Source organism: Fonsecaea erecta (genome assembly GCF_001651985.1).
Source record: "Fonsecaea erecta strain CBS 125763 chromosome Unknown Scaff11, whole genome shotgun sequence".
Classification (NCBI taxonomy): domain Eukaryota; kingdom Fungi; phylum Ascomycota; class Eurotiomycetes; order Chaetothyriales; family Herpotrichiellaceae; genus Fonsecaea; species Fonsecaea erecta.
Window position 1 is genome coordinate 849,609 of NW_017387254.1, and position 26,029 is coordinate 875,637.

At 53.0% G+C, this 26,029-nt stretch overlaps 9 protein-coding genes across 9 annotated transcripts; 3 read left to right on the forward strand and 6 right to left on the reverse strand.

Moving 5' to 3' along the window:
• Positions 1 to 5,084: 5,084 nt before the first annotated feature.
• AYL99_10491 (hypothetical protein) lies at positions 5,085 to 5,574 on the reverse strand (the record flags this gene model as incomplete). The annotated part of the gene is made up of 2 exons (XM_018841997.1): positions 5,085 to 5,417; positions 5,500 to 5,574. 2 exons carry the CDS (start codon positions 5,572 to 5,574, stop codon positions 5,085 to 5,087), a joined length of 408 nt encoding a protein of 135 aa, XP_018688885.1.
• An 854-nt stretch (positions 5,575 to 6,428) lies between these two features.
• Positions 6,429 to 8,329, reverse strand: AYL99_10492 (hypothetical protein; the record flags this gene model as incomplete). Its single annotated transcript, XM_018841998.1, has 2 exons — positions 6,429 to 6,473; positions 6,524 to 8,329. 2 exons carry the CDS (start codon positions 8,327 to 8,329, stop codon positions 6,429 to 6,431), a joined length of 1,851 nt encoding a protein of 616 aa, XP_018688886.1.
• A 2,518-nt stretch (positions 8,330 to 10,847) lies between these two features.
• Positions 10,848 to 11,558, forward strand: AYL99_10493 (hypothetical protein; the record flags this gene model as incomplete). Its single annotated transcript, XM_018841999.1, has 1 exon — positions 10,848 to 11,558. One exon carries the CDS (start codon positions 10,848 to 10,850, stop codon positions 11,556 to 11,558), a length of 711 nt encoding a protein of 236 aa, XP_018688887.1.
• A 1,537-nt stretch (positions 11,559 to 13,095) lies between these two features.
• AYL99_10494 (hypothetical protein) lies at positions 13,096 to 13,908 on the reverse strand (the record flags this gene model as incomplete). The annotated part of the gene is made up of 1 exon (XM_018842000.1): positions 13,096 to 13,908. One exon carries the CDS (start codon positions 13,906 to 13,908, stop codon positions 13,096 to 13,098), a length of 813 nt encoding a protein of 270 aa, XP_018688888.1.
• Positions 13,909 to 15,406: 1,498 nt separating this feature from the next.
• Positions 15,407 to 16,378, reverse strand: AYL99_10495 (hypothetical protein; the record flags this gene model as incomplete). The annotated part of the gene is made up of 1 exon (XM_018842001.1): positions 15,407 to 16,378. One exon carries the CDS (start codon positions 16,376 to 16,378, stop codon positions 15,407 to 15,409), a length of 972 nt encoding a protein of 323 aa, XP_018688889.1.
• Positions 16,379 to 17,250: 872 nt separating this feature from the next.
• On the forward strand, positions 17,251 to 17,929 carry AYL99_10496 (hypothetical protein; the record flags this gene model as incomplete). The annotated part of the gene is made up of 2 exons (XM_018842002.1): positions 17,251 to 17,440; positions 17,526 to 17,929. The coding sequence occupies 2 exons, from the start codon at positions 17,251 to 17,253 to the stop codon at positions 17,927 to 17,929; spliced, it is 594 nt and encodes a 197-aa protein (XP_018688890.1).
• An 872-nt stretch (positions 17,930 to 18,801) lies between these two features.
• AYL99_10497 (hypothetical protein) lies at positions 18,802 to 20,122 on the reverse strand (the record flags this gene model as incomplete). Its single annotated transcript, XM_018842003.1, has 3 exons — positions 18,802 to 19,562; positions 19,625 to 19,809; positions 19,869 to 20,122. The coding sequence occupies 3 exons, from the start codon at positions 20,120 to 20,122 to the stop codon at positions 18,802 to 18,804; spliced, it is 1,200 nt and encodes a 399-aa protein (XP_018688891.1).
• Positions 20,123 to 22,078: 1,956 nt separating this feature from the next.
• AYL99_10498 (hypothetical protein) lies at positions 22,079 to 23,471 on the forward strand (the record flags this gene model as incomplete). Its single annotated transcript, XM_018842004.1, has 3 exons — positions 22,079 to 22,193; positions 22,248 to 23,346; positions 23,408 to 23,471. The coding sequence occupies 3 exons, from the start codon at positions 22,079 to 22,081 to the stop codon at positions 23,469 to 23,471; spliced, it is 1,278 nt and encodes a 425-aa protein (XP_018688892.1).
• Positions 23,472 to 24,466: 995 nt separating this feature from the next.
• On the reverse strand, positions 24,467 to 25,352 carry AYL99_10499 (hypothetical protein; the record flags this gene model as incomplete). Its single annotated transcript, XM_018842005.1, has 3 exons — positions 24,467 to 24,858; positions 24,927 to 25,128; positions 25,188 to 25,352. 3 exons carry the CDS (start codon positions 25,350 to 25,352, stop codon positions 24,467 to 24,469), a joined length of 759 nt encoding a protein of 252 aa, XP_018688893.1.
• Positions 25,353 to 26,029: the final 677 nt, after the last annotated feature.

Genomic DNA, 26,029 nt, shown 5'->3' on the forward strand with positions numbered 1-26,029 from the left:
ACCAGAGGCAAGCAGAAAACCAAAGTCTGGGAGTATAGTCGGTTGCAAACCTGCCTGCCCCCGAGTGCACTTCGCAAAATTATTTGAGCCACAGAAGAGCCACACTCAAGGTGATGCCTTTGCAGTATTGAATTAAGCAATGACATTTCAACCACACCACGTTTCGCCGTTCAGATACTTTACTGATGATACATTACGGATTGATTACCGATCGTAACTAATTGGATTCGCGTTAATCTGCATAATACTGTCCCTTCGCAATATTACTGCCAGAATTCGAGAGGAGAAGGGAGTGGAAACTAACTCTATAGTTGCTAGCAAAATCGGCTGCACCCCGATGCTATTCCAAAATGATCCTCAGGCCTGCAGTTTGCCGTATCTGCTTAACCTGTAACGGATATGACGAAAGACCCCTGCGTGATTTCACGGAGGACTGGTTGCATTCAAAAGGTCCTAGGGGACTGTCAGACTTAAACGCCATTCGCTAGCGTCTCGCAAAGCCAAGGTCACATATTAGGAGATCGATTTCGTACAGCACAGGATCCTCAGCGCCATTCTCAGATTTCGGCACTGTAGAGCCCACCATCAGCTGAACCGGTTGCAGCTAACTCACCAAGCGCGAGTGCTAGGGCCTGATCATCACAAGCAAACAAACTCCCTGATGGAGGCCACAGCGAGTCGATTGAACCGGTTGATTTCTATCGAGCAAGTAGTGGCATGGATGAAACCGCGCAGTGAAGGCGTAATCATGTGACCAGGTGGAGCACCGCGAGGAAAGCTATGAACCATACATATCCTATATACATATGGAGATGCGGGATCTCGAATCTTCGATACTGTCTGGAATTGCCTTGCTGTTGCCTAATACTAGTTGGTGACGCGATATGGGAATGAATGAATGAATGGCTCAAAGAGCTGGCGTAAAGCGCCGTTGATATGGCAGTTGTGAGGAGGTTGTTGTAAGTGGCGCTAATAGTTACGGTAGGTATCGATGAAGCCCAGGAATTGGCCTTGCCACGGTAACGAAAAGATTGGTGTAGCTGCCTGGACCGAGTGGTTCTCTCGCCTTATAAGGTAGTGGGAATCTGACCATGACATTTTTCTCGCCGCGATGTTGGGTTAATATATCATTGATGTAGACAGGGACTCTGGCGTTGAGCTGCCCTGAACGGACTCTTTAACTTCTCCCTTTCTCCGAATGCAAGTACCATTCATTAAGCATCCTCCAAAATCTTGCTTCTTATTGTTGTCATCACTGAGAGCTTCCCGAGGGCCAGGTCGGAGGCGCTATGTGCTGCCCACCGCACCCTTGCTCGACCCCTGTTGCAACGACCTTAATACAGCACTGGCACTTCATATGATGACAGTAGGCGCAATTACGGGCAATTGTGTCAGATGCGCCATTTTGGCAATTACAGCAATACCACGCAATTGTACCGTGTGACAGGCCTGCAGGAGGGTTCATTGAGGTCGAGAGAATTGAAGAGGGCTCTAATCTGTAAGCAAAGCGTTGATTTCGTTGTCTCTGACGAATTTGAACGCAAAAAATGATGGCAGGACAAGATTAACAGCTGTGACACCCCAGGGCGCAGTCCTGCACGAACACGTGGACAATCCATCCGTCGAATCCGAAGTGTAGCGATTCGCTGGACCCCGTTCATTGTACCAGCCAATTTGAATCGGATGCGAAAACTATCGATATGCCTAAGCAGAAGTGCCGTGACTCTTTCTCGATTATTTATCTGTGCTATTACCGAAGTTCGTCTTAGAACCTACACGGCGGCAAGGCTGACAGATATGCTTTAGCACCTCGTCCTTAACGCCGTAATAACATTTGAAATGCTGCCACGTTGAGCAGAGAAAGCAGGGGATCAAGTCCTGTGACCATGATTGGGAGCCACACACACAATGCACAATGATCGGAGGAGGAAGTTGCTCTTCGCAAGACTTGGTGCTGCCAAATATTGCATTGCAATAAGGACACAAAACCGCAAAGTCAGAGAGGTCTTGGAAGATAGCAATGAATCCGAGCACGGTGCGCTCGCACCCGTAGCAAATTCCCTGTACCGGGATTTTCTGTCCGACCATCACGAAGTGCAGACGACGGAAGGCTTGCGGTGAACAATCTCTCAAGCTGGATGCGCATTCTCTGAAGTCGGCTGGAAGATCGGCAACTGGTGGTTCAGGCCGGACGCGTATCAATGAAACTCCCGCCAGTTGCCTTCGGGGGTGATTTTATGACGCGAGAGAAATACCTTTGACACTTAGTACTGCCAGAAGATCAGTAGAAAGCTTGGTTACGGTAGTAGTGGTATTTTGAAAGACACCTACCAGAAGGAGACCTCATTTCCGCGTGCAACCTCGGACCCACACATGGTGCAGGCTTGCACAGCAGGATCTCCAATGTACTCGAATATCATGCTCATTTCGATGACCTGCCCTGGAAAGAGGCAAAATTTCCAAGGCCTGCAGAAGTTGACTGGAATTCCAGTTTCGGAATCACGCAACAGAAATTCACCCCGCTTGATCATCTCGCGCCCAGCGCAATCAAATTTGACGGCAAGGACAGCAATGAGTGCTTCATAGCTGTTAATAAGATCTAAGTGAATAGGATAACAGTTGTCGAAAGCATCAATGAAACACACCGGTTGTTGCCAGAGTGGGCCCTTATCGAATGATCGTTCCGTACGGGATAGATACTGGGCCGATGCAACGTTTTGTTCTCTATAGTATTAAAGTTAGCTTCTAACGGCCTTGCGGACCTATTATCTAAAACTGACAGGATAGCCTGAACCTTTTCTTGGAGCATCTCTAAACTGTTCATCATGCTGCGGCTTCGATCTGAGAGCTTCGCATCTAATGTAGTGATACGGTTCTCAGCGCAAGATGCTGATTGTTGTAGATTGGTTAACTGTGCGTCTAACGCAGAGATCTCGGTTGATTGAGACTCCAGCCTCTGAATTTGTAGATGCGTACGGCCTCTTAACCAGCGCTAACACATCAAAAGTCAGACAAACACTAACTTACGCCTGGATATTATGCGTCAATGCTTGGATTGAATAGATGTGGAATCCGACAACTGCCCGCAACCGCCCAATGTCTTCTCGCATACAAAGCCGCCACTGAATCTTTCGAATGACGTCTTTGTACTGACTGGAGGAGCCGCAGAGCCGTAGATTTGGTTGATATTTGGCAATCGACTTCATAAAAGCATCGATCGTGGCACTGCAACGACCGATCGCAAGCTGCAAGGCCGTGAACTGGGCAACCTCATTTTCAAAGAATTTTAACGACTTTGCAAATGTCAGTGCCTGTTCCAAACCATAGAGCTGAGAATTCAGCTCGAGAAACTCGCTTGAAGACCCTTGAGAGTCACGGAGTGCGCCGATGAGATCCGTGACCACTCTATGCCATTGATGAAATCACCCACGGAGAAACCAAAGAGAGCAGCCATCCTGACCTGGGCCAGAAGATGGAGATGTTTGGGCTTGGCCGGTGCAACGTGAACGAAGGTTGAATCGTGGAGATGCAAAGGAAATAGTTCAGCCCGAACAGGCATCGGCTGGCCTACCCTCCCCCACACCGGCGGGGTAACCGTTGACCGCCGAACCCAATCCGCAGTTGACATATCACAGACCACTCCGGAACTGCGTGCGCAGTACGAGGTACAGATGCTGACGAGGTGTATCCATGGTTTGAACCACGTCCAAAGCTGAACGAGGAATAATGAAACAACTCCATAATACTAACACCATTCAAGAATGATTAACCTGGGTAAACCTGACTTGGCCACTGCGTCGGCCAATGACAAACGATACTTCTCCTGTACGAGCCACGTGCTCTTCTACTCAATTTGTGACACCTGGGCATAAATGCACGTACGTGTCAAGAGGATGAAGAAATGTCCAATGTATATAGTTCTAAGTAAATTGAGTCTATTCGTCTTAAGGTGGTAGTGTAATTTAAATTAGATTTTCGTACGGCAGTGGGAAAGTGCGTCGCTCGCTACGCACCTACGTTAACTATAGTTATTTGTGTTTGTGTCTTTTATTATTTTGTTTTATCTGGGGAAAAGTTTGGATCTTAAAATCCCGATTCTGTACATGCTTGCATGCATGTATTACATAGGAAATGATACAATAATGATATGACTAGCTAATAATACAATACATACATACAATATATATTTATTACCATGGGCGACGACGCAGCACGGCAATATCGCCAGCTGCTTTTCCCGGCCTGGACGATATATTATTTCAATCTTGTACAGGATTGTTTGTCGGTCGTCACGCATATCGCATATCGCACTTCGCACATCGCACATCCACCGCACAGCCCACGAGCGGAACCAACCGTGAGTAGCGTGAACCAGGGAGCTCGGTTTCTCGGCCAGGTCTTGCAGAGTATTATGGATTCTGCGGCATAAGCCAATGTCGACGAGGAGTACAGTACGTACGTCCCTGGCAGCCAGTCCCGGGCGACTAGAGCGGCTAGAGGTAGGGTTTCAAGGTGGGAAATAAATGGGGGCCGTCTGCTAGAGGGGTTGGACTAGAAATGAAAGGAGTTGGTTGTGTATGGCGACACTGACAAAGTGGAAGGCGATGTGATGTCTCTGGCAATTGTGACGCTGGCGCAAATTGTAGGCTATTTAACAAGCCGGGCTTCGAATTGTCGAGATTGATGGTCAAATCCACTGAGCTTCCTCCTCCTCCACTCCTAGACCTTGTCCCGGACCTATCATGCCGTGTGGAAAGCGGCTTTCTGACAGGATCTGCATGGAAAGCTGCACGCCCTGAGCGCGTTCTTGCGGCAAGGGGCCGTAGCCTACCTCATCCGTGGATATGAGAGGGCGGAGAACCACTGTGTCCGCTCCACGAGAAGGACGACCACCCTCGACAATCCGGACGTCAGGTGGTGTTTCGAAGTCGTACTGGAAGTGCTGCCATATTCATGGAGACCGGTGCCACCCTCGCCCGCCAAAACCCTTCCAGTTCCAACCACGGCTTCAATCGTGTATCACATAATTGAACCAGCGTGATCAATCCTTCGCAGGGGCAAAATGCCCTCCGCCACGCCAGTTCTTATCTGATCACACCGCCGACGCCGGCCCATCCCAGCACAAAACCACTCAGGGCCTCGGTGAACAGGCCGCCGCCGAGCCAAATCTCGCGCCACGCCCCTGTGCCCTCGTTTCTGCCTTGCCTCTTGCCATCTTTTTCATACAGGCCGCGCGACCCGGCCGTGCCCGCAAAGAACCGCTGAGGCTGGCCCCGGGCGAGCAGGAAGTAGAACAGCGCCGAGATCAGCGTGTTGCAGAGAAGGTAGAAGCCGAACCCATACAGCGATTCGAGGCCCAAGATGCCCGCGGCGATGCCCAGGAGGAGACCGGAGATGGAGCGGATGTTGGACAGCGTCTACGGGAGAGAAGGCGGTCAGTATGTATTCTAGCAATAGCCTCTGTCTAGGGAGGGCAGAGAAGGGGCGGGCAGAACGTACGCGAGTGTTGTGTGTAAGAGATTCTGGGACCAGCGGGTCGAGGAACAGAGACATCTCCTGCGGTGAGGGGGCCATGATAGGCTATGCAGACTCCCAAGAGGTGTGATCCTGTATAGATGAACACGTTTACCAGGAGCAGGAGCAGGAGCAAGAGGCAGGTGGTTTCTGGTGACGGATGCTTGGGGATGTTTATCCACAGCACAAGGTACAAAGTGTAGATTTCCACGTTGCAATTGACGCTTGACGGCGCTTGGCTGCGGTGGGTCTCTCTCGGCTCTATTAAACAGCCAATACCCACCACCATAACCTGTATGAATGAGTACGAGTATACCGGATACCAGCATTTCACTTTGAACGATAGAAGTGCAGAGCAGAGCAGAGAAGATAAGAGCAGATGTTCGACTCCCCCTCTAATTAAATTTTCTTCTGAACCAAAAAGAGCTATCACGCTGAGCCTCCTCACTCCCCCTCCCAGCCCGTCACAATATCAAAGCGTGTCCATTCAATTTTGGGTGTCCATTTCGGGTGTTCACATAGAAGATTCGTAGGTGGTATGGGTTATCTCGTCACGCTATATAGAAAGACGTCGATTCATCATGCCACCGATCGTCAGTCTTCGTCGAAAAGAACTGGAGAAATTACTAGGGTTCTAGCCCGATCATAGTAGAGGAGATGGTTTCGACCGGTCTCGTGGCCGTGTCGACTTCGACTACCCCAAGCAGCCGCCCCGTCGGAGATCCTGATCATGTCAAAAGGCCATCCCCAGAAGAACATGGCTGACAATGGGGTCCATCGGGATGTGAGCCCAGCTCCAGTCTCCCCTCATCACGCTGGAACAGTTACCCACAAATCAAGCCCAGCGCCCATCCTTGAATACTTGCAATAAGTCAGTGGGTGGGACAGTAGAAGTGGCCACGGAGACTGCCATTCTACAGTTTGCCTTCCGCTTGAGCTTCTCTGACTTGCTCGAACACCTGAAACCAGTCAGCCGTTGTCACCTGCTTTCGAAGTCGTCTTGACTCACCTTGAGCATCTTGTTCCTCGCACCCAACGCGTTCACACCACGCGCTTCCAACCCCTTATCATCGAGCTGTATTAATTCCTCCCATTTAAGGTCCTTCAGGTTGTCGGTGTATTTGTGTAGTCTCAATGACCGAAGCCAGGTCGGAATATCCTTCAAAAGATTTGGATCAGTCGGGTCCTCAGGAGGTTTGGAGCTCCCACGACGCCCTCTGGGCGACCTGCCCCGGTTGATCTCCGAGTGATCCGACAGATACCCTTCGCCGCCACTACCGAAGATACCTGCCTGAGGAACGAGCCCCGGCATCCCTGCACCGATCATGATCGGGGTCCCCTCATACGCAGCCAGAAATCCGTTGTGTTGAGGAGAAGCAAAGGCGGTTTGTCCGAGGGGTGTCTGCAATGGAAGACCAGGAGAGTTAGGTCGAGATCGACGTCCTTGCGCTGCCGCAATCTGCTGGGCTTGAATGGCTGCCACTTGTTGAGCAGTGAGGACTTGGCCATGATCGTTGACCATGATAGTGTTAATTCCGGGGATGCCAGAGGCGGTGATTCCAGGGGTGAGCGGGGGTTGCGGCGCCGGCTGAGGTTCGTTGGACCTGGCGCGGCGGAATTTCTTGACATCGTCCAGGGCGATCCTGTTGTTGACCGTGGACAGGGCGGCAAGTTTCATGGCGGTTGCGTTGGCTACCATTTCGCTGTGGGACTGAGCTTGGCTGAAGTTTGGCACCATCGGCGTATTGGTCATGGAAGCCCAACTCTGGTTCCCGACATTGTAAGGAGACAGCAGTGGCATGTCACTCGATATCGGGTCCGGGGCGGTCAACGTGGTGCTCTGGATATTGCCCCCGGAACTTCCCAGTGGACGCGGAGAACGGAGAGCCCCAGATGAGGGAGGTTGACTAAATTGACCCATTGGCTGATGCGGCCCCTGCTGGCCCGACGAGGACTTGGGTCGGGATATGGGAGGCTGCTGGATCTCTCCACCACCCTGACGCCAACTCATGGCATCGGCTTTCGACTCTCTCGGAGCCGCGATAGTCGGGGCCACTAGGGAACTGCGATCGCCTACGACCGTGCTGTTTCTGTTGGATGGGGGTGGATTGCCGGTTTGTTGAGCGTATTCAGCCTTTTGCTGCTGAATCGCAGCCACAGCATCCGGAAACATGGCATGTATGGTGGACTGATCCAAGCCGGAATTGCGCTTGTTACCGGCTGGAGAGACGGGTGGTCGGGTCAGGGACGTCCTCCGGTCGTCGACATTCAACTTGGACATGGCATCGCTCAGACGGCTGGACATGGCGTCTTTTTCTCCGAAATTTGCAGGCGAGAGGACGCCGGAGATGGGATGGCTTTTGGACATCTGGTTCAAAACTTGGGCGAAGAAGCGTTGCTGCATCTGGGTGGTCTGTTGGATGAGGGCATAAGTGGCAGCCGTACGCTCAGCCTCGCTTAGGACTCGAAACCACTGCTCTATTGCGCTCAACTCGTCTTTGAAGTCCTGATCCAGTGTTGCCGCTGCCATCTCTTCCAGCATGGTTTCGTATTGCTCAATATCTTGAATCCACTGTTCCCCCAACTTGCTCGAATCGTCCATGCTGCCTTGCTGAGACTGCTGGTTGAATAAGACTTCGGAGGCGGGGCGGATGGAGCGCGACGAGAGAGGAGACGTGAAGGACATGTCGGCAGAAGAACGGACGGGTTGGTTATGAGTGCCGGATGTGCCGATGGTCCTCGAGGTGGGCGGGCGAAGTGAGGTCTTGGACGCCTCCGGGGTGCTATTCCTGTTGCCGATGATGTTGCTGGCCATGATAGCCTGTGGTGAAAAAAACTCCGTGGCTCGGAAGCTTTCGTGGGACAAAGCGCGCTGACGGTGACGAATGGGACAGCGGGAAGCGGACGAAGTGAGCGGTAGAAGGAGTCGAGACAGTCACACAGACAGATCTAACAGATCATTGGATCTACAGCGTGTAAAGGAGCCGATTGGATCCAGCCCAAGGGCACACTGATGAATGAGGGTGGAAAAAGGAATGTCGAAGACGCGCTCCCAACGCAGTCACGGCTGAAGCAAAGGTGTGAGGCAGCGCACTTGGGTGGAGGTGGCGGTTCGAGGTGTCTCAGACACGACGACGAGGGCCGGTTGCGATTAAGCTACTGGTAATAGACGCGCAGGAAGCAGGCGACAGAGAGCATGAGAAAAGGCAAATAAGTCGAGATCCGTCAAAAAGAATACACTCCCTAACAGGCGAATGGAGGTTGAGAGAAAGACGGAGGACCAGGAGGAAAAATTGAGTCGAGCTGAAATAAGACAGGATAAAGTTGAGGTTCGCGAGAGTGGAACCGACAAAGCGGCGAGGCCTTACCCGTGCCTCCGTATATACTCGGTACAGGGAGGAATACGGAGCCCCAATTAGCAGTCGGGGCCTAAGGGGGGAACTTTGGCGTGCCTATTGAGCGCCCCCCAGCGGCAATGAGATACCCCCGAGTCCAGGGAGGTGATGCCTGGAGGGAGCTGAAATGGGTTGGGTTCGTTTCCACCATCGTCATAAGGGTTTGGTGGCCAACGCCCTGGCCCCCGGGATAGAGGCCTAGTCGCCCTCGTGGGAGCTCGTTAAAAGGGGAGCGCCGAGAGCTAGCCCTAGCGTGTGTGCCCTGGGACGTGTCTGAGAACTGCTTCCAAGCTCGTATCGGTTCACCACCAACCAATCCCCACAGCTAGTGAGGCTGTTTCTTCCCAGCGCGTGCACTCGTGCCATACGTGAATACCACATGCGCCTCACTGTGGCGTTCTCACTCTCTACATCCCTTATTGGCCTAGATAGTACCAATGTCGAGCTGAACAGATTCCCGTCACATGCTGGTGGCAACGCATTCTGATCAAATCATCCCATGGTTGGGCACTGGTGGCCCTTGACCCAGCCCCTCTAGACGAGGTATTGACATAGGAGATCAACGCGACGAGATAAACACACTCCTCTTGTTGGGAATAACGAGTGCAATCAAACTCGTTGACAGAGACGATCTTCAAGCGAAAAGTCCTTTATGATTCCAAGGAGGACAGCAATTGCAATGGATCGGCGAACACTTCACCCTTATCGAGCCGTCACTCATTGCTTTGATACAATTTGGTGGACCTCAATCAACCATGTAGCCCCTTTTTCTTGCGCTCAGGTCCATCCTGACGTCGAATGCTCCATGCAGTCTTTTCAACCGACATTATGACATGGTTTTGACGCTAGATCGGCTCTTGTATTCGCTTGAGTACAGGGTAGAGGAGAGAGACGTTGTGTGAATCCAAGCCTTGTTGTTTCCTCCAACTGACCAGTTCATCGAGGATGGCGCCACATTTCCCCAAAGCACCGACCGATATCAATACCAGGGCAGGCATGTCCAAATCGAACGTTGTGCCAACAGTCCACATCTTTCCCATATTGTACAAATGTGTCTCTGCGAACAGATGACGGCTGATGATTCGACGTCTATCTCCCAGGCAGCTGGCCGGACTGCATCATGGCAGCATTCTGCTCTTGAAATCTGGCTCCCAATCTCTCCGAGCCTTTGAGGAATTTATCCACGCAACGCATCACACATCCTTCTTCCCTCGAGATCAATGACTTCGTCGTGAAATCGTTGACACAATCGTCGAAGCACCGCTGGACCAGGTTGGAATAGGTCTATCACAGAGCATTGGTCAGCCTCTTGGTCACCGAAGGCCAACCTGCGTGATGGCATGAGTTTTGATAATACACACTTTCATAAATTCCTTGAGCTGCTTCGCCTCCATCCGAGCATTTAGCTCTCTCTGCTCAGCGGGGGTAAGGCTAAACCAATGTCAGCAAATCCACGCACAAATGGTTGGAATGCGAGACCAACCTGTCCATTATGGCGGTGATATGATTGAAGACAAGAGCACTGCTGTTACAATTATAGCAGTCAAGGCGAAGGAATTGGATGATGAACACGCGAGCCGCAAGCAAAAAGCCGGATCGGCAAACTTTCCCCGTTGAAGTTGGGTGTGATCAGTGGACCAACTTTTTTTTGGCTTGATCTTACAAGTTCCGCCCCTTCATCGGGCTTTTTTGTCACCGCCCTTTAGTTTCACTCACACCTCGAGCTGCTCCTTGGTTTCGCGGTATATTCCTATGCATCTATTTCTCATCCGGCATGGAGAGACAGAGCATAATGTTGCCGGGCTTCTGGCGGGGGTCTCTGATTCCCGGCTGACGAGTCATGGCGTCCTCCAGACCCAACGACTGGGTCGGTACCTCACAACTCACCGCAACTTGAGGTTTACCCAAATTTATGCCTCAGATCTTCAACGAGCTTTCATGACTGCCGAAGAGCTTCAGAGGAACCAAGCTGCGAGGTTCTCTGTCAAAAATGCCCCGGGAGTTGTGAGACTTGAACTGCTCCGAGAGCAAGACTTCGGCTCACTGGAGCTTGTTCACTGGAGCTCGCGAAGAGCGCAGCACACGCTCGATCCTAAAATACCTAACCCCGAAGATCCCTCCTTTCGCCCCCAAGAAACCACGGAGGCTATGGCGATCAGGGCAGAATTGTTCCTGAATGACTTCATCCTCCCACACTTTGCCAGTGCAGAGAATGCCCGAGAAAGTGAGCAGGAATGCGTTGCGGTCGTTTCCCATGGCCTGTTTCTGTCCGTGCTGTGGCAGACACTGCTGAGGAAATTTCGTACCAGTAGTATCACTCTGGGCCCCAATGTTGAGACCGGAGGCTACAATCGTCCCTTGGAGCACCTGCCGTCGTGGACCAACACTGGGTTTTTAGAGGTCACAATCCAGCGACCTGTGGCAGAGAGGGCTGATCAACCTCGGATTCAGCAGCATTCGATATTGATGAATATCCACTCATCCGCACTGAGCGGATATTCCATGACCGTCCACGGAGTCAACAGCAGAGGCCACCTGGTGGATCTGAAGCGGACCAGGGGCGGGTTGGGATCATCTCCGCATGACGTGAAGCAGCAGAGTCTGGATGGTTTCTTCAAGCGTCCCAAACCCAATGGCCCCGCCCCATGACCTGCAGTTTTCAACTTCATTTTACGCTCACTGGAGAAGGAAATCTGCTAGAAGTTGAAGGAAATGGTGTTAACCCGCATCCCTCCGACTTGGCGGAATACCACCTCAGGGTTGGAGAGAGATGAGGTAAGCCATATTGTTTGTTATGTACCAAGCTCCATTCCTATCTGCCTGATGAAGCACAATTTCACACAGACCTGTTCTGAAACTTCTTGTGGAAGCATAAATTGTACCAACTGCTGTCTGATCGCAGTGTTGTTTTCGTTTACACTCTCAAGTGACGCAGCGAACACAACTAACGAACATTTCTGTAGGAGAATGGATTCGTCTCACTACCGGGACACCGAACCACCTATTAACAATGCTCCCGCACGGTGGGTTTTGAGTCTACTGAAAACCACCCCCATCCAGGTGGCACTGCTCCCCCACCCTTCCTATATTCTTTAATATAGAAAGGCTGCTCAGGTTATCATCACCCTCGGGACACCGTGGAATACGACAGTCTTATTCGAGAGTCATAGCAGCCAAAGCCAAGGGCATCCTCTGGCTCAAAATAGGTCGTGTATAGTGGGGGAGTGCAACCAGGATTGAAGGCGGATGACCACGAACCTTAACAACGCGAGGCACTCTTTCCACAATGATTGGGCCGCAGCAAGACGCGTCCTGGATTGGGCCTGGCTGCCGCTGATCAGGGGGCCGTGGGGGCCAACCCTCCTGTTTCCTTGATTATTCACTTTCTCCTCTCGCTCATCCCAGCCATGAGCTCTTCTTGAATATATAATATACGTCAGATCAACGGCCGCTACGATATCGCAAAAATATTTATCTATTCGTTCGTTCCGCCTTGTGCCTTTTCCTCGTGGTGACGGACATGCCTAGAATCACCCCTACGCCAGGTGCCGGACGAGGCGCAGTAGGGCGCACGCCGCACACATCAAAACCAAGTCTTCTCCAGTACCCTTGGTACATTCGCAACGTGTGGGAGAAGTGATTGCAGATCGTCTGCAACAACTTCTGTGTCTCTGAGCCGTCTCCCATTCAAGTTATGAAGGAGTTCGCTAATTAAATCCCTACCACACCCTCCCTCCCCTTGTTCCAAGCACGGGGAAGAGGTAAGCCCGCTAAGATTACACGAGATACTCGAAAATTCCTTCGTTAACCCAGGAGACCTTCCCGATCCATCTACCACGGTAAGCAAGTCGGCTCCTCCCATGGTCGCAAGGCCGAACATGAATCTGCCGCTCAGAAGGACGAAAATCGACGACGACGAGAATATCCCTGTGGATGCGGCTGTCCATCTTGCTTTCGGAGATTCCACTCGACATTTCCTCGCTTTGAATCAGGCACCCAAAATGCAGCCAAACGCCTCCGCCGAGACCTGCGAAAGAAGAACGAGACGGGATTCACTACTCGGCACTGCTGTGCGCCAGCAAGCTAGCTACAGCAACATTGGGGCACCATTGCCCACCGTTTGAGGTGAGCTCTCTTTTGTTTTAGCTTTTCGGTCTTTCCAACTGCGCTTTTTTCGGCCGACATTTCAAATATAACTGTGAGCTCGGACCATGGTTCGCGTGGCATCGAGTCGACGTCTTTCTTGCCGCCGGCCAGCATTCATGGTGTAAGGTTCATTCTGGTACCCCATCGACAAGGCCAGGTGCGCTCTTACAGCCGCGGGTGGCGATGCCGACGGGGCTCGTGGGAGCTCTGCCACGGTAACGATTTGTCTCCTCGTCGGGACGGCTCCTGGCAGCACGGTCTGGTACGGCAGCAACTGGGTTCTCTTGAACTGCTGCTCATTGATGATCCGGCGATTGTACATCCACTTCATCAGGCCGAAGTCGGTCCTCACCGTCGCCAGCTGTTGCCCCTGGCGGAAGTGGTCGTGCACCATATGGGACAGCATAGTGTTCCACGCAAAGGCAGGGTCGTCCTCAGGGCGCGAGACGTACTTGTTGTCGCAGAGGAAACAGGTGGCGAAGGTCGGCAACTCGTGACCCCGGAAGTGCGAAAACACATGCATTTTGAAATGGATGATATCCGCAAACACTTGGTCGCAGTCGAGGATCTGGAACGGGCAGAGCAGGTCGGCGTCCTCGTGGTAGCGACATGGCACCGTCAACACACCATCTTGTGACTCCAACATGTATCCATCCCCCAGTATGCTGCTGGCCATGTCTGTGTCTGCCGACGACGACGCCCCCGAGGAATCCGTCGACGTCGCCCGGGTCAATGGAGGTACGGCATCTGTGGCGGTTGTGGTGGCGGCGGTGGAGGCCAGGGATGCGGCGTCGTCATCCTGAATGACCTGCACCGCCGTGGCGGATCTGGTCCCCGTACTTCTGGAGTACATTCAAGCTGCTGGGGAAAAACCCCCCCGGCCCGGCACTCTTTGTCCCCTCTCGATAGGGCAGGTTTGTGGGAGGACTGGGGTGGCCGGATGCTACGAGTTGAACAGGGTGTGGGTGTGGGTGTCCAGATATGTGCGATTTTACAACGACAGCATCGAGGCGAGATCGTGGACAAACGTGAGAGACTGGACACACGATGGCGGACAGCCCTGCACTTGAGAGTGAGCATACATGACGCAGAAGCCGACCTGTTCCAGCTGGTGGTGATGGTGGTAGTGGTGGTGTGGTTCGACTCACCAGAATCATTATGTCGGCATGGGGGGGAGGGAAGGGGAGGTTGCCGGTGCTGGAAGTCACGCTATCGATAAGCCCAATCGGGCGATGGGTGCGGGGGTGTATTTCGTCTGGCGGCAGCCGACGACACCGAACGTTTTCAGCTCCCACCTCTCCTCAACAGAGACGAAGACGGGAAAACCCGCAGTGATGCAGGGGAAGAAAAGCACGCAAGAGAAGGTCGAGTCTAAAGACCTCTCTCTGGAAAGATCGGGGTTTGTCTCAAAGAAGTCTCGTCGGAAGCGCGGGACGGCGACGGCGCACAAGGTAAAAAAACGGAAGAAGATCAAGATGCATGTCAAAAAACTCGACAATCGTCGCAGATCAAAGGGCCCAGAGCGCAGAGCCGGCACCAGCACGGGGAGCCTCAAAAAAGAAAAATATCGACAAGTAGTAGTCAACGACCCGTCTTTCTGGCTGGCAACTCCGCATCCCGTGAGCCAGAAAAGCGAACCTGTCAGCTGCTGCCAGCACATCAGCGTCTTCCTTGCCGACCGATCGAGGTGATTGGATTGGTTGCATACCGGAACGCACAAGGGATTGCTAATCAATCAGCCCTTGCTTGTTAGGCCATTTTTTGGTTAGGTATGCAAATACGGACTGCATGTGGGTTGCAGACACGCCACATGGCTGAAACTTATGGTGGAATGCATTTATAGTCTCGATTGAAAAAGGAAAGGTGGGAATACCTGCCTGTTTGCTGGTATGCCATCGAACCATTCTCTACATTTGAGCGCGAACCACGAAGAGCAGAGGGTACCGAGTACTTGTAGTGGTACATGACACATAACATGGATCGGCTTCGGATCGGTGCGGTTTTGCGCCACTGGGCAGCACCATCGCCGAAGATCCGATGGCGGGAGAGGAGCGCTGATCCTAATTTCACCCGAGCTAGTAGTTCCCATCACAATCAGAACCGTACTATTGTGTTTTGCAGACGGGCCCCGATCCTCGATACAGCTGAACAGAAACTCACTGGTGCATATTCACCCACAGCCTGCCTGCCTGCCGCGAGAACTGACCGAAAAATCGTGTAAGGAGTAAAAAGACAGAAGAATCGACGCGCTCAACCCAAGAAGGCCTTCGTGCTGGCATCCGCCTTGACGATGACCGGTAGTATGTCGCTGCGCCAGACCCTCTCACCAAATTCCCGTCCCTCTTCAGTCTTCAGCATCGGTCCGGGCTCAATACTCGGTCGTTCTTCCACATCTCTCCGTGGGTCTCTTCGCCGCGCACCAGGGCCGTGATGTAGCTATTGGCGCCCTGCTCGGCAGTCCGGGCGAAGATGCTGTAGAGCAGCCACTGGATGAAGATGATGAAGAAGTTGGTGCGCACCTGGCGTCCCAGGTCGCTCTTGCACAGGCCCGGGCAGACCGTATTGATGATGACTTTGGCATGGCCGTCGACATCCTTGACGGCCGGTGACGCTGCGAGGTGGCGCACCGCGTACTCGAGCAGCAGCTTGGACCGGGCATACTGTGTGGCTCCGCCCGCGATCCCCGGAGGCCAGTTCTTTTGCGCACTCAGCTCCTCGAGTGGTGTTTCGCTGGCGATGTACGTCTCCATCTGCGACGGCTGGACGGTCCAGGCGGTGCCCGAGGACACGAACGAGAGGTGTGGTTTATACCCTTTGTTCTTGCCCGAGTCTGCTGCGGCGGTGAGCAGCGGTAAGACAAGGATCCCCAGAAGGAACGTGCTGAGGGTGTTGACTTGGAGTGTCTCCTCCCAGCCATCACTGCTCTGGCGATATTTGGAGTTCATCATCCCGGCGTTCAATATGGCCCCGTCGAGGGCCGGGAATCTAGATTTGAGAGTCTCTGCAAAGCGTTGAACTTCGGCGAAAGATCCCATGTCGAGTACCATGGGAATGATTTCTGTCTTCGGGGCTGTGGCATCTCCCGACGAATGAAGTTTTACGAACTCTTCGATCTCCCTCTTTGCGGCCTCGCCCTTAGCCTCATTTCGTGCTGTAATGATGAGCCTCTCCGCGTGAAGTGCCGCAATTTTCTTTGCGGCTTCCAGCCCCAAGCCTGAGGTGGCGCCCGTCAATAGAATTGTGCGCGAAGCAAAGGACTCCGTCACAGGCTTGGGTGGATTGAGCTTTTGATCAAGCATACGTTTTAGGCCGAAGACCGCCATCGCGAGTCTGTCTCAAGAGATGGTTTGTTGGTGAGTGGTAATAGGTTGCGCAATGCTAGTAGTCAGGAAGAGGTGTGAATGCCATGAGCACTAGGCACACATATAATATAGTCGTTGTGGTCGACGCCAGTGACTCTCCGTCGGACTTGTAGTTTATCCGCAGGGCTGAGACCCCGGTGGATCGCTGACCAAGAGAGGCTCCTCCTTCCTCAATAATGGGCGGCTCCCCCAGGCAGACGAGTGTGCGACGAATCCTACTTAAGCAACTCGGTGTTTTGCCGCTCCACCGATCTGGAAAGGGTGGAATACGAGAACGCCGCTCGGGAATAGTGCGGCTATTGACACAACCTAGTAGTAGGGAGAGCTTCTGCGCAAGATCTTGACGTAGATTTTGTGCTTCCGTGGCATGAATATACCTCTTGTAGAGAGTGGTCGAGTATGCCTCTGAAATACCTTTTCAATAAGTGACCTGACCATCCACTGACGACAGAAGGAGGAGGAAGAATTGCCAAGAGACATAGACGTCAACGATTCGTTGCGAGAGCCGCGCGCCTATATACGGCGGAGCACTACTTCAGGCTGGACCATACTGCCCCGTATAAACTACTTGTGCGCACTACCCCGTCAATGCAGTCAACATCCCACCACACTTCCATCGAATCGTCTCGCATAACAGAGGAAGGAGTGTGGACAAACTTCCCTTATGAAATACTTCTGTGCACAGTAGCTGCGGCCATGGTCGAGACTGATATCGGCTGCTTCATACCTACCATTCCCGTATCTCTTAGTCCTCACCGATAACAGCCTTTAAACACCACCTACCGAAATCTCATCCCACACCTTCGTGTGTGTGTGTGTGGGTGGTTTCCAACATGGAAAACCTCAGTCTCAATGATCCTCCTCCACAGTCTGCCTCGCCACAACGGCCATCACATCCACCGCAGCAGCACCCACACCAACAGAGTGCGGCGGTGTTCCCGGGCCCGCCTCCCCCTCAAGGTGCTCCTCAACTACCGCCGCAAATGTTCACCACCGCGGCGCAGCTGTTGGACTTGACGGATAGTGCGTCCCTCTCACCCATCTCATGGAATGCCATGCCTCGCCTAGCAAAGGCTCTTTCTCTCACACACTTTGGTTTTATTTCTAGAGAAACTCCTCCTCGTCCTTCGTGACGGACGCAAGATCTTCGGCGTGCTCCGGTCCTGGGATCAATTCGCGAACCTCGTGCTCACGGAGACGAAAGAACGCTATTTCGTCTCCGTACCCTCGACGAGCCCCGCAGAACCACAGCAGACACAACCCGCTGCTCGCAACCTGTACTGCGACATCCCCCGCGGCACCTTTCTCGTGAGGGGTGAAAACGTCCTCCTTCTCGGTGAGGTGGATCTCGACAAGGACGACGATCCTCCTCCCGGATACGAAGAAGGGGACGCTGAAGAGGTGTTCCGGATCCAGAAGGAGGCGGAGACAGAAAGGAAGAAAAGGGATCGACTGAAACACAAGAAGACGGCGTGGAGGGACCCAGAGGGAAGTGGCGAGGTTCTGTTTTGATGCAGCGTATTGGTGGTAGGCTGAAATCAACCCTCCTGGCACTGATTGCCGGGGGGATGTATTCACACACAAGATGCAGGATGGAGGGCTTACTGCTGCAGCGACAACATCTCCGTTTTAGCGAGCCTCGAGCTTGAAAATAGCCAGTTCCTGTCGGTCGTCTGCGCCCTGGCACATACTGAGGGAACTCCAAAACTACCTGAGAGGACCTGGCGCAATTGCAGATGGATGAACTGTTAGCTGCTGTGTTTATTGGGAGGGCAACAAAAGTAAACTGCACGCAAAGAAGTGCAACTCGGAAGAACTAGGGAGCAGAATATTGTGAAATGCTCCTCTGTTATTTGACGGCAGGAAGGAATAGATACAAGTGTTTTCTTTCGATTCGGATGACTCTGTCTCCGGCAGCAGGCAGTAGCAACAATCAATGCCGTTACTGTGGTGTATGTGCTCCGATGGATTCGAACCTTTCCGCAAGACATGAGTTCAGGTGGTCTCCGCTGCTCTCATTCTGCTTCCTGCCTTCCGCCCTGCGTAGTCTTATGGTGGCGTGAACATGGGAACGGTCTGCATTGGTTGCGAGGCACACCCTCGGTTTCTCTCCCGTCATTCAACGAAGGAGAAGGTCATCCAGCACGAGCCTCATGCGTTCCTCCATTTTCGGGTCTGCTGGAAGAACAGGCGATGGCCATGGCGCGTTTTCCACCCGGACGGTCCTGTTGTTCGCGCATTTGTCGTCGATGTGTCCTCATCTGCGTCGTCGCAGCATGTGCCTGTTCCTAACTCCTTTCGCTCGGCTTGATCTGAACCGAACTGCCAGCGGTGTGCTCCCCTTCTCGACACCTTCCGCTCTCTTTCTGCTTTCCTGAAGCTTCTCAGCTAGAAGGTAACCGTGCCAACCAGTTCAGCACCATCATCGCCTGGGTGATCGCGACCTTCTGCCCAAACCTCACGCCGTCCCAACTGTTGGCCTGCACGGTCATGTTCCACATCCGCATCACGTCCACGTCGTTGTCCTCCGCCACGCCAGCGAGACGGCGGTCAAAGTCCCATATCTCCTGGTTGCCCTTCCTGCCACGGATCTCGGTGTGGCCCGAAGCACTGGGGCCGATCCAGAGCATGGGTGTCTTCCTGTGGGACGAGTCGGCGAGGCCCAGGAACTCTTCGAGCGAGGAAATGGCGGTCTCCGGAGTCGCTGTGTTGGGAGACAGACCGTGGACGATGGGGATCGGGTGATAGTTGGACCGTGCCACGCGAGGGACCAGCTGCTTGAACTTTTCAATCACTGGAAACGGGGCTGGGGAGGTGTTGACGTCGAGGAAGGCATGGGCTGTTCGGCTGCAGAGGTAGGGTCGGTCGGCTCGGCCTGAGGGATGGCCGGTAAGTTCGCCACTCGACGTGATCAAGTGCTCGGAACAGGTCTGCGAGGTGAATTGACTGCCACAGCTGCATTGGCGAAGTGTTTCCTTATCCATGTTCCAGGTCTTCAGGGCCCCGTGAGTCAAGTCTTGTCGGAGGAGGATGCTGAATCCGTTATAGATGGCCTGGAGGCTGTAGTCGCCCGCGAAGACGACGGCGTCAAAGCGTTCCAGGATCATGCAGATTTCCTCCACCGAGTACCAGCGGTAATGACAGTCTAGGCAACAGAGGGTCAGCGGGAGCATGATCCACGTTTTGTATGCCACAGCATTCTCTCACCTCTTGGGAAGTATGGTGCATCAAACCCGATCCGTCCCCCATTTGACATGGCTTCCAGGAGTTCCTTGCGTCGAGGACAGTAGACATGACGAGCACCCTGTGATGGCCGACCTTGCGAAGGAGCGTGGTACAGATCGACGGCGCGAATATTGCACTCGGAGGATCCACGAAAGGAGCCGAAGTAACTGTGTGGTTTCGATCTCAGATTGGCAGCCTACGTGACAAACAGCCGGTCAGCACTCACCTGTTCAGATCCTGGGAGACAGCAGGTATTCGGTCGGATTGTCGGATTGGAGTCCAATTCCCAGACAAGGGCAGCACGCAGTATGTGAGATACAAGATGAAGGCAAAGTAGAGACAGGACACCACATGGTACATGATACGCGGGAAGGTCAACTCGCTGAAGTAGTCAAGTCCGTCCCTGATCCTCCATTTCAGACGGGTGAAGAGGGGAGCTCTAGCTTCTTCCATCGACAGTTCCAGGTCATCCTTTGCCATCGTGACAGAGTTCTGGAAGGGTCAGTACGCAGGTGAGCACAGATGGGCAGTCAAAGACGCGAAATGTGCCGAGATGGGAGGAGTTTGGACAAAGCGGAGACCAAGGAGAGAGATGATGTCGCCGGTGCGGTGACTCAGCTACTGGAACAACCTGTCTTCGGTGAAAGAAGAGCATTTGCTTGTGATGTTAATTTGAACATGGTCTTGTCAACCTCAGCCATTTTTCTCTCCTCCCTTAGTCGAGTTAAGTGCCCTGACAGTTGCACTGGTGAGATCTGGTAGCCCATTCACTCATCCACTTCCCCACTCAACTTCGTCAGCCTCGTCTCCAGGGGATATATATATATATATTTCTCTCTCTCTCTCGATGAGTGATGTCCAACTCTTCCGCACACTGCAGCCAGATGCCTCGTCCTGGTAGCAGGAAGCCCCAAGCTCTCGCTGATAAATGTTCACACACAACAACAAAGAGGGGTCAAAACTTCTTGGGGAAACATACACAAGAGAGTAGAAGTTCACAAAGGCAATGATCACCCATGCATCGGGCTCTGAGTCGACAACACTTCTTTGCATGCCTGGGACCCTCACTGGCATGGTCAAGGGTCATTCGGATATTTCACCAGGTGTAGACGGATTGGAACGAAACCTGCATCATAGAGGTGGCAATGGCACCAAATACACCCAACAGGTAGCCGGTGCACCCTCAGCCCGAAAGACACTGCCATCTCGTTCCAGCTTCGCGCTGGACAACTGTCCAAGCAGGAGGAGAGTCCATCATCGTTCCAGGCCAGTCAAGGGCGATGAGGGCTACCTGGACCAACAAGGCCCGATCTGGAGTGTATAAAGCCTCCTAATACTTGCTCCATGGCTTCAGGAGACTCTTTGCAGATATTTTGAATCTTCCAACGCCCAAATCATCCAACCGGCCATGATACCAGGTGGCGCCGGCGGGTTCCGTCGTGAACCGGGTTTCGAGCATGGAAATCATCCGACACCTTCAAACCCGGGACAGACGAGGCAAGCAACAAGGATGGACAAGTATGGCCTCCAGGGAAGCTCGAATGACCTCATGTTATGGCATGAAATGGCGCTCTCGACGGCGAACCAAAGATATGAGCGGTGACAACAAAGCAAACATCAACCTAATGGAGAAGTTCGATATTCGGCGGTGGCTCGGAGATGAAGGCACCTGACCACAACAAGTCGCGAGCCTCGTCGGAAGGAATGACGCAGACTGGAGCCATTGGGGGCGAACCGGGGCAAAGGGAAGCATAGAAGGCTGGAGGTTGACGATGCCCCGAAGGAGAGAAGGAGAGAAGACCAGCCAGTCCATGAGCCCGAGATCCAATCACCGCGGGCTCTGGAGCAAACTCCACAGTCATATGTTTCTGGCTCGAGAGAAATCTCCCCCACAGCCGAGAACACCCCCCCAGAGGACGGACCAAAGCCAGGGCTAGGGCCAGGCCCAGAGCACCACCGCCGCCTATAAGCAGCACCGCAAAGCACCAGCCTTCGTCCCCGGGCGGCGGTTACCCTTGTCCCTCTCTGGTTGCTGCTCACACGCACGAGTCACATACAGAATCACCTGTCACCTGCGCCGTCCAGCTTCTTTTTTTTTTGTGCCCTTTTCCCATGCTGCGCTGCACTGCTCTGCATCACCTCTTTCTCCTTCACACATTGACAGGAGGCCCGTTGTCACGACGCTCCCAGTCGAAGAGAAGCCTCATCCAGCCCACCTTGAGCGTCTTTCGTCACTGACGCACGCTGCCTCGGCACCCTACCTTGCCCTCCAACGGTCGGAGAACATCGGACCTTGACCCTCCACACGTTCCTGGCTGGATTTCGAGTCATACTACTGCCGCAAGTCTATTGTTGCTGTCTCTCGATCCATCCTTCAGGTCCTTCGAATTGTTCGTCCCTACCGAAGCAGGCCGCAAGGCCTGAACCTCGCTCAAGATGTCGTGGAGGCCCACTGAGAAGCTCATGCAAACCATTGGACACTATGCCAGCTTCCCGCCCACAGGTGTCAGTCTTCGACAGATGGTCCAGTTCGGAGAAAAGCCTTCTGCTGGTATGTTAATGCAAGAGCTCGTCCACTGCGGAACTCATGGCTGATTCTGCGTAGGAACTCTCTTTCGTGCGTCACAATTTCTCTCAGAAGAGCTTCCAGTTCGTCTCGCACACCGTGTAGAAGAGCTGGATAAACTACCCGATGGCCTCAATGACATGCCCTCCATTAAAAAGGTGCGAGACTGGTACGCTCAATCCTTTGAAGAAATCACCACCCTTCCGCGACCTTCATTAGACACCGAAACCCGAGATCGCCTCCTCAACCCTCCCAAAAAATCCAGCACCAAACTCTCCGCCACCACGCGGAACCCCAGTCTGAAGGACCATGGCAACGGCAACGGCAAGAGCGGGATGAACACGCGTCGCTATTTCGCTGCTCTGGACGACGGCAAGGAGTGGCCTCCCGTCCTTTCCGAATACAACCGCAAGTTCGCTCGGACTTTAGAAATCATCAAGAGAAGACACGACCCGGTGGTCACCACAGTGGCTCAAGGAATCAATGAGTGGAAGCGTAAACAACAACGCATGCAGATCGATTCGTCGATCCAGTCCTTCCTCGATCGATTCTACATGTCCCGCATTGGCATACGGATGCTTATTGGGCAACACATTGCTTTGACGGATCAGACCACCAACAGACACCCCAATTATGTGGGCATAATATGTACGAAGACCAACGTCCGAGAGTTGGCAGAGGAGGCGATTGAAAACGCCCGATTCGTGTGCGAGGACCACTATGGCCTGTTTGACGCTCCCAAAGTCCAGCTCTTCTGTCCCCCCAACCTCACCTTCATGTACGTGCCCGGTCACTTGTCGCACATGCTCTTCGAGACCCTCAAGAACTCACTGCGAGCCGTGGTGGAGACGCACGGGGCTGAAAAAGAAGAGTTCCCGGTGACCAAGGTGATCGTCGCCGAGGGGAAAGAGGATATCACCATCAAGATCAGCGACGAAGGAGGTGGAATCCCTCGATCCGCCATTCCGCTCGTTTGGACTTACATGTACACTACGGTCGATACCACACCAGAGTTGGATCCGGGTTTTAATGCTAGTGACTTTAAGGCGCCGATGGCTGGGTTTGGGTATGGTTTGCCCCTTTCGAGATTGTATGCACGGTATTTTGGCGGCGATCTAAAATTGATTTCCATGGAAGGGTGAGTCTCCTTTTTGTTGTGGTTTATCGAATGCCATGTCGCTAACAGGGCTCTGCAATAGATACGGGACCGACGTCTACCTCCATCTCAATCGACTTTCCTCGTCCGCAGAGCCTCTGCAATAACAATTAGCAGTCATGAGGGACAAGGGCGGATCCCAAGGATTGGCGTTAAATAGGAACAACAAGATTGAGTCTGGTGGCCCGAGGAACTCCATCCCGGGCATCAGCAGTGGACGCCTGGCCGCCGTGCGTTCACGATTGAGGAGCAGGGAGGTGACGGAGAGGAAACAAGTGGGAGACGCGGAGAGCATGATCAACGAGGAGCCCAGCGTGGTACAGCCAGGAGGGGCGAGCCAGTGGCTGGAATGAATCTGGGAGGCCATCATGGAAAAAGTCATTGTCGATAGGAACACCAGACAGAGGAATCAAGTGGCTTTTGCTATTAGCCGGGATGGCATCGACGTGCCTCCTCGTTCAAATGCCCACTCGCTTGTGCTTTAAGGACAACATCAGCCTCGTCCCCGTCACCACCAAAGTGCTATACTATGAGTAAAGAAGAAGCCCGCCAAACCGGCAGAGCACCCACTATTCCCGCCGTGTTACCCGCCCAGCACACCCGTGACCAATATTGAATCTATCCATTCAGCACGTCGCTAGGTCATCGTAACCCAATGGCCACCCTATGCAGCATTGGAACCACCGGGCTCTCAGAGGGTTATCATTCCGTGTTGGGAATTTCGTTATGGCATCAGCCTTCGGCAACAAAATACTGTACTTCCCGTTTGTGTTGATATTTCCCCGAGGCTGCGGTGGGGGTAAATACTCCGTTCCGATTTCCTCCGATGAGGAACCTCCGGTCGATGCCAAGAGCGCCAAGATACACCGAGTACCCACAATTGAACTCCAGCCTTGTGGCGCCAACCTCCATTTACTCAAACCAGAACACCACCACTGCGAAATGCTGGGTTTGGAATAATCGTGTTGGATTTCAAGACACTTTCAGACGCTCAACGCAGTGCAGAGAAGCCTTGATTCCCTCTCTGCACATCCTCAGTCCCGCATGGTATGTTTTCAGGCTCTCCTACCACGCTCACAGAGAAAGGCACTAACCCATGCCTCTAGCACGTGCCAGGCTCATGCATCCATGTGAGGCTCACAGTACCAGTCTCGACGTCTTTCCCTGGAGGCGCGTCGAGACACTCCACAATGTAGCGAGCCACCATGCCGTCTCCAACTTCCATGTGGAACAGGTAACGGAGGCTCTTCCACTCCAGGCCACCACCTGTCACTCCAACGAGGCCTTCGTCCTGATCAGAAATTGGTCTACTAGGGACTGGGCTCTGTCGCGAGCTGATGCTCTTTCTCTTCCCCAATCCGGTTCGTTTGGCCGATTGCATGGCTTCCATGTAGCGCTTTTTCTCCGTTGGCTTCCGAGTTCTTTGAGCAGCCGACGTATTCCGCCAACGCCAGCATTCTTCGTTTTCCCTGAACAGACTCGCGAGAATCCTACCTGCGGGTGGTCTTCATTGAAAGTTTCAAGGGAGTCTTTGATCGACCTTGAATTTTATCACCTCCCACAATTGACAGCCTGGAAGATGTTACTCAGTACTCGACGAATACGAGCTTGGGACTTGCCTTCGTTTTTGGGATGATCTTTGGGGAAGTAGTCTTCCACATTATCTTTAACAGAGTACAGAGGCACGATGATCTCCACAACATGCTCGCTGGGATGGAAACTTTTGAAAAACTCGATGGGATTGGGATCAACGAGGTATGCACCCTGCAGCAGGTAGGTCAATATGCAGTCCAACAGTGCAACCGGATTTCGTGACAGCATACCTTCTTCAGAAGAAAAGTCAAACAATCGTCCACCAGGTACTCTATGGTCAGGGGATCTGGTTCAGGCGCTTTGCGTGGATGAGCCGGGCACTCCTTCGTCCAACTTTCCTGAAGGGCCACGCCTATGCTACAACGGTTAATGCGGCGAATGTGTGCGTGAGCCATCGAGGAGGAGTAGATGCATCCTTTGACAAGGCCACAATCACTTAAAAACAGTCAGTAAACGCAGTATCCGGCGCCTTTCAGGGCTCGAACGGGGTTACGAATTCGACAACGTCCTTTTTTCTCGTGGGAAATACCCTTCGAATTTCAACCCGGCCCAATTTGTCACGAATGATGCCCGATTCTGATTGAGTACCTACCTACCTACTAACGCTGGCTGTGACTTTACGTGGGCAAACGCGCCCAAAAAATGCATACCGAGCCCCGACTGGTCAATTTGGCAGCAACGTCGGCTCCCTCTACTATCAACAAAGACGAATTGCCTATTTGGCTCTCTGAAATACGCCGCGCCGCGTTGTTGTTTTCCTCGTGCGAAGGAGAGGTGTTTACTATCATAGATTTCTACCCGGATGCCCTTCACACTGCCCGTTACTGTTGCAGCAGGAGAATTGACAAATAAAAAGTCCCGAGACACAACCAAAGAAAAAAAAAGCAACCGGGAATCGGAGAGCACTGGTAGAGAGAGACGATTCCGGAATTTCAGGGAGCATTTACGCCCTCGATGCGCAACGGCCTGATTCTCCTTGTCGTACCATTGGCCAATTCTATTCAGCCCTTCTGATCACCAGTCTTCTTCCGTCGCTAAAGTATTGTGAGTTGAACAAAGAAGTCTTGTCCCT